The 7,478-nt window shown below is 37.2% G+C and overlaps 1 protein-coding gene across 1 annotated transcript; it reads right to left on the reverse strand.

The window, feature by feature from the left end:
- Window positions 1-1,400: 1,400 nt before the first annotated feature.
- Window positions 1,401-4,376, reverse strand: dio3b (iodothyronine deiodinase 3b). Its single transcript, XM_082147319.1, has one exon. The coding sequence runs from the start codon at window positions 4,228-4,230 to the stop codon at window positions 3,403-3,405; it is 828 nt and encodes a 275-aa protein (XP_082003445.1). The 5' UTR covers window positions 4,231-4,376; the 3' UTR covers window positions 1,401-3,402.
- Between the last annotated feature and the right edge of the window lie 3,102 nt (window positions 4,377-7,478).

A 7,478-nucleotide genomic window follows, 5' to 3' on the forward strand; every position in this document is an offset into this window, starting at 1 on the left:
TATGTTATACTATAAAAATCTATCGAAAATAAAGGAATAATCGAGCAAACCAGTGGTTGTGTGGAGTATTTTAAAAACTTTAGAGGATTTAAGTCAATCTGTAATAATTAATTCATATGTGAAGTAAAAATAAGCTAGTATTATAGTAAAAATTATTCAACCCAATATTCTGGTTTAAAAAACACCCAATTATTATTAACCCAACATGTGTTCCGTCCTATATTTACCCAGCCCTTGGGTTAAAAACAACCCAAATTGGGTTAAAAACAACCCAAATTGGGTTAATTTTAACCCAGTGTTTTTTTGTTTTTTTTAAGAGTGTATAGTAATTGCCCTTGGGCTCAATCAAACACTATTACAAGCTTTATGTTTGCTTAGCTCTCTCTCTCTCTCTCTCTCTCTCTCTCTCTCTCTCTCTCTCTCTCTCTCTCTCTCAGACGATCATCTCTTAGATTGCTCATCTTTCTCATGTTAAAGCTCTAAAGACAGTTCACTCCACCAGACATTCCTCCAGAGCCTAGTTAGGTGGATTTCAACTTGATATGAAGGAAATGTGAGTGGTGTTTGCTTTATTAAAATGCACATGAGCAATATTAATAGTGATCCTTGGTTTATCAAATGCCACTAAACATGGATCGTTTGTGTTTGCATTTTTGGTAACCCTTTTTAGGCATTCTATAAGTAACTTTGTAAATACATGTAAACTTTTTCTAATAACCATGTCAATAAATACTCTAATGAGAGTTAGTTGACATGTAGTTGCAAAGTTACTTATACTGAGTAGAATGCTAAAGTTGATCATGCAGCGAAATAAAGTGTAACCGCATTTTTAATTACATATTTTGGTAACACTTTACAATAAGGTTCATTAGTTAACATTTGAAAATGTATTTACTAACATGAACTAACAATGAGCAATACATTTGTTTTAGTATTTATTTATTCTTTGTTAATATTAGTTAATAAAAATCCAGCTGTTCATTGTGTGTTCATGTTAGTTCACAGTGCATTAACTAATGTTAACAAATACAACCTTTGATTTTAATAACGTATTAGTAAATGTTGAAATTAAAATTAACTAAGATTAATAAATGCTGAAGAAGTATTGTTCATTCTTAGTTCATGTTAACTAAATGTACTTAACTAATGTTAACTAATGAACCTTATCGTAAAGCGTTATCAATTTTTTAATCAAAAGAAAAATTTCCGAATGCCTAATCATGCTTTTTGAAGCTAAAAGTGTTGCTTTTACATCCCTATAAACAGGCAATATGAGAGAGAATTTACAGTACGTTTGGCGTGTAAAAATGTCTCAGATACAAAGACATATAGTCAGGAAAAACAAGTATTGCTGTATCTTACTTTCACAGAAGTGCATCATATACCTCACATTATATTGCTATATTTCACATAACTGTTTATTTTTCACATTTCAGGTCCAGCCGAGTCTCTAACACATTTAGAAATTATGGATAAAAGCGATTTAGAGGGTGCTCTACCATTTATTTAAAAAAAAAAGTGTTCAATAAAATATACACCATTTACAAAACAACATTTGGCAATACGTCTGGAGGCCATTTCTCTGTCCTGTACTCTAGTGTCAAATTACATCAGTATCGGTTTTCTGGTTAAAATCCTTTTAAAAACCGATCTTCACAATAACTCCAGAGTACAATGAAACGGCCTCCTGGCCGCACACACACACACACGCTCACAAGGGAAAGATACCATACAAAAATAAAAATAGGATATGTTATAGATAGATAGATATACTGTTTTTGCAATATTTCAAATAAAATGCCAGGTTGGATTGACATAAAACAAGAAGAACAGAGACGAAAGCACAACAGCTATCATGCGGTCGCTTAAACATCTGTCTAGATAACTGTATGCGTGAAAGTAAAACCCAACATCTGCAGTATTGTGTGAGAGTCTGTAGCAGCAGCTGAAGACACTGGTTTGACGGCTGTGTTCAAAACCTGTGAGATGCAGATCTTCACTTCTGTCTGTGTGACGCGTTATCCTCCAGATCAAGGGCTCGCAACCTTTTACACGGCAGAAAATGCTTCAAAATGCTTAAATCAAGAAGCATTTACTATGCCATGAGATATTATGTCTTGTTTTCTGGAGGAAAAAATCTAAATGAAGTGAGTTTTTGCTTAAAACAAGCAAGATCTTCTGACAATGGGGTCAGAAACATAATCTTAATTCAAATGGAAAACAAGATTATTTTCCTGACCCCATTGGAAGAAAATCTTGCTTGTTTTAAGCAAAAACTCACTTCATTTTATGTTTATTCGGACAGTTGGATCTGTCATAGACAATGCTCTGGTTGAAAACCCCGGATCTGCCGTTTATTCCTGAACTGAAACATCAATGACTTTTTTTCTTTCTTTCTAAAAAGCATCTCTATGACGTGAAGAAACACATTCACGTTGGGTTTTGAACACAGCTCATTACTTCATTATAAAGACAAAAGAGTTTGCTGGGGAAACATCCATCCATCTTATATAGATATATATGTCATGAAAATTATTATTTTTAAAAATATATTTTTCTCCACACCTCCTTCTTGGCCCCCAGGGGTCCACACTGTAAACAAAGTGAAATGTGCAACTGTTATGAATTGTTATAAATGACTTTTTAAATGGTGTGTAACCCATTTTTTAATTGTTAGGCTACCTGAGGAAACGGTTTTACAGTGATGGACCCCTGGTTAAAAAGAGCCTGGCTCAAGCTCAATGGAAACAATCTTTATCCAAAGAACCATTAGCTTATTTTGAAGAACCCCCAAAAAAACACGGTAACACTTTATTTCGATAGTCCACTTTAGACATTCTACTAACTATAAGTAACTTTGCAACTACATGTCAACTAACTCTCATTAGAGTATTAGTAGACTGTCTGCTTAATATCTGATAACTCTTTATTTTGACGATCCCCAACAGATATTCTACTGACTATAAGTGACTTTACAACCGAACCCTAACACCTAACCCTAACCTAACAGTCTACTAATACTCAGTTAATTGACATGTAGTTGAAAAGTTACTTATAGTTCGTAGAATGTCTAAAGTGGACTATCGAAACAAAGTGGAACCAAAAACACTGATCTGTAGAAGCTAAACATAATAAAGATCCCAGTATAAACGGACTCTATGGGGTCCGTTTATAAACCGACTTTTAGGTCAAACAAGGACAAACTCAAACGTTGGGTTAAACATGTAATTTAAAAATGTAACCCAACGCAACGGCTGGGTTTGTCCATATTTGACCCAAAGTTGGGTTAAAACAACCCAGCATTTTTTTTTATTTCTTTTTTTAGAGTGCATGTCTTTATGTCTTTATGATAAGGACACGAGAGAAGTGGAAAACATCCAAACATCCATCCGCGCGCGTCTTTTACACGTGCACAACCACCGGCGCGTCAGACGCTTCCAGCTCGTTCCGGTAACGCTCGAGCCAGTCTCTGAGCTCCGAGATCCGGTAGCCCTCCGGACCCCTCCCGCCTTGATACACGACCTTCTCGTCCTTTAGTATGTAGAGGCGCTCGAAATACGCGCCGTACGCCGAGTTGGACGAGTTCTCCATGGTGTCCACGACTATTGCGCTCTCCGGTACTTTCTGGTTCATGAGCTCCGCGGCGCGGAGCCGGTCCTCCAGGCAGCGGTGCCGCGGGATCTGATACGGCGCGTCGGAGCTCACCCAGCCGTCTGACGGATGCGCTTCCTCGATGTACACCAGCAGCGAGTCCGCGATGTCCGCGTACTGCCGTGCGACGCGTTGGAACGCCGACAGGCGCGTCATGAACGGCGGTCAGGAGCAGCTCCCGAAGTTGATTATGAGAGGTCTCCTCCCGCGGGCGTAGTCTAGAATCCTCCGCGTGCCTCTCCGACGCGCGTTGTCCAGCGGAACCACCTCTGTGTTGGGCGCCGCGCCGCCCAAACGCGCCGTTTTAAAGAAGTCCAGCTTCTGCCCGTACCACACGGCGCGCAGCGACTCGAGCGTGAACATCTTGTTGGAGTCGGACACGCACATCGGCGGGTCGTCAGGGCTCGCGAGATCGCTTTCCCGCATCTTCATTAGAAGCTTCCTTCGGATGCAAAGGAAATCCAGGAGCCAGAGCGTCAGTGCCGCGAGGAGGAACCGCGGGAGAAGCATCAGACACACGGCCGCGTTTTTCAACGCCTTCGCCGTTTGGACACCTGCGGATCCATGCAGCATCTCCATCCCCGTCCGGACAGGTACAGATACAGCCGTGTCGTTTAACGCTCTCTCTCTCTCCCTCTCTCTCTCCCTCTCTCTCTCACTCTCTCTCTCTCACTCTCTCTCTCTCTCTCCCTCTCTCTCTCTCTCTCTCTCTCTCTCTCTCTCTCTCTTTCGAGCACCGAGTCCCGCTTTTTATAGGACTATAAGGATTTGAATGAAAAACAACACGCCTACACACCCGTGCCGCCTCCTCACATGGAGGGGATTCCCTCCCGTCAACTCTCCTGTCTGGAGGAGAGAGAGAGAGAGAGAGAGAGAGAGAGAGAGAGAGAGAGAGAGATGCGATCGAATGCAACATGCTGCTTGTTAGATTGACAGCGCCTCATGCATTCCATCAAAACTGCTCCTCCGTGCTGATATATGCACAGTTGAAAAACATTGGGTTATTCTCTTAACCCAACTTCTGGGTTACACATTGTTGGGTCATTTAAAAAAATCGTTGAGTAATTTCTAGTGATAACCCGGCTGTTGGGTTAAATACATATGTTGTACACTTGTGAGTTTTGAATTTATGTACACAATTATGTATATTAACCTTAAATTCTAGACTCCCCAATATTTAGTTTGTAATAATTTGTTTTTTTGAGACATATTTGTTTTATACAAAAAAACAATCTATATTTGAAAACAAGGTGTATTTTATTTATTAAAATAATGTCCTAAATAAAAATAAATAGTTAACGGAACTGTTGGGCTACTTTTAACCCAATCCACTGGGTTATAATAACCCACAGTTGTGAAGGTGCTGCTACACCAGCCCATAGTTGGGTTACTCGCTGGGTTATTTTTAACCCAACATTATTAAGTTAGTGTTAGATCATTTGACATAGTATAAAAAAAAATTCAAGATATGATTTCTTATTTCAATTGCAATGGTCAAATGTAGAGAGAGAGAAAGATAGATGTTAGATTGTTTGACATGGCAGTTGCATTTTTTTAATGCTTCTTACTCACTTAATAGTGTTGGGTTAAAAATAACCCAACGAGTAACCCAGCTATGGGCTGGTGTAGCAGCACCTTCACAACTGTGGGTTATTATAACCCAGTGCATTGAGTTAAAACCAGTTGGGTTAAAAGTAACCCAACAGATAAGTTAACCATTTATTTTTATTTATGAAATTATTTAATGAATAAAATACACTTGGTTTTCAAGATTGTTTATTTGTATAAAACAATAAATATGTCTCAACAAATATATTTTTTAATTACAAACTAAATATTGGGGAGTCTAGAATTTAATGTAAATATAGCCTATACATAATTGTTATTACGAGAAATTACGCAGCGATTTTAAAAACCCAACGTTTTTGGAAAAATAACCCAACATAGTGACCCAATATGTGTAACCCAGTGGTTGGGTTAAAAATAACCCAACATTTAATAAAAAATAACCCAACATTTTTTACTGTGTATTGTAAGACTTGCTTTTTATTAAACTTGTCACGAGGTATGATGAGATTGAGGATATATGACAGTTGCAATGCATTGTTGGCTTAATGAAAGTACATTGATGGAGGAGTCGGAAGAGATGCTGAGATTGTTTTAACGCATTACTAGCTTTATGCAAAATGAGCTTCTTTATGAACTTGCGGTTAAGTCGAGAAAAAGATGCTGAGATGTTAGATGATTTGACATATAACACATTTTTTTTGGGATGCATTAGTGCATTCCTAATGAAAAAAAAAACATTAAAGAGAGAGACTGTATGCTGAGAGAGATGACAAATTATTATTTGATTAGAATATGTGACAAATTTGCATCTTGTCATCAAATGAGAATTCAGTGATTGTAAAGAAACAACAACACGCTGCTTGTTCGATTATTTGAAACTTTTGAATACAGCGCTGGTTTAAATGTGTTGCGGAAAGAAATGCGGAAACACTTTATTTTACAGTGTCCTTGTTACATATGTTACATGCCCTTACCATAGTAATAACAGTAAATTATGCATAATTACATGCAACTAACCCTCAACCGAATCCTAATCCTAATCCTAATCCTAAATACATGCTGTTAATCATTATTAGGCTTGCATTATGCAATGTTAAAAAAGTATCTTAAAACGTGGAATGATGGAATCCATAACAAAGAAATGCAATTTCATGCATTTCTATTATCCCTCTGGTGCGCTTCGGTCATTGTTGAACGAATTCTTTTACGTTTTGTTTGTTTGTAATTGTTGTCCTCACCGGAATGGTTCGAAACTTGGTAAAGGTTTTGACACTTGCTATGTGAACACACACATAAATCATGGACATGATTGGAACAGGTTTAATGGTCCTGTAAACAATAGTCACACTTGAGCTCCTCACGGTCAGAAATGACGCATTGGAAATGAATGAGAGAGTTTCCTCTAGTTTCCTCTTTTTTAAGATATCAACCTCAAATGTGGAACACAGCTTGTTTAGATTTATGCCTTTGATTTTCTTGCAGTTTTAGAGTAAAATGAGATTTTGAAAATATATATTTCATTTAAAAATTGAAAATAGTACTTTTGTGCATTTTTCATAACAATAAATGTAAAATTCTGTAACTTTTTTTAAAGTTAACATTTTTAAACTTTATTCACTTCAGCAATAATCTGCCAAGTGTCGTCTTTGAACAGAGATCAAACTTCAGTCTGTCGCTCTAAAGCGTTCGAGATTTACCACAGTTTAAGTTGGACATTTATTTTCAGGTCTATGCTCAAAAAGTGAATAAGTGGATTATAAATACAGTGTAAATATAATTTAGTGCCATAAAATCCCCTAAAAATACAAAATGCAAAATAAAAAACATTGTCAAACTAAAATATTGTATATTAATTTCATTGACAAAAATAAATAAATAACAAAAATATATATATTCGGTCATTTTTGACACGAGAAGAGCACCAGAGGTGGACATTGAGAGAAAAAGAGGTTTTTTTGACAATGTTAGTTGTGCTTTTGCATTAGTTTTAATATATGTCACATGAAAGCATGTTATGAAAGCAGTCCTAATGCCTGAAATGACTTGATGAGCGTGCACTGATGCACACAGAGGAGTCAGTGTGTCGTTTCAAGCCAAAGACGTAAGCGCAAACCAAGGCATGCATGAGATCTGTTATACCTGTAAACCCAGGTGTCAGAATATTTTCTATATTCTTCTAATCTGTTTCGAATGCATTTTTATCATAGTCCGAAAAAAAATAGATTAAGACGCATTCTATCATCTCTGTAATATGATCT

This window comes from Leuciscus leuciscus (assembly GCF_965113295.1).
Source record: "Leuciscus leuciscus genome assembly, chromosome: 19".
NCBI classification, from domain to species: domain Eukaryota; kingdom Metazoa; phylum Chordata; class Actinopteri; order Cypriniformes; family Leuciscidae; genus Leuciscus; species Leuciscus leuciscus.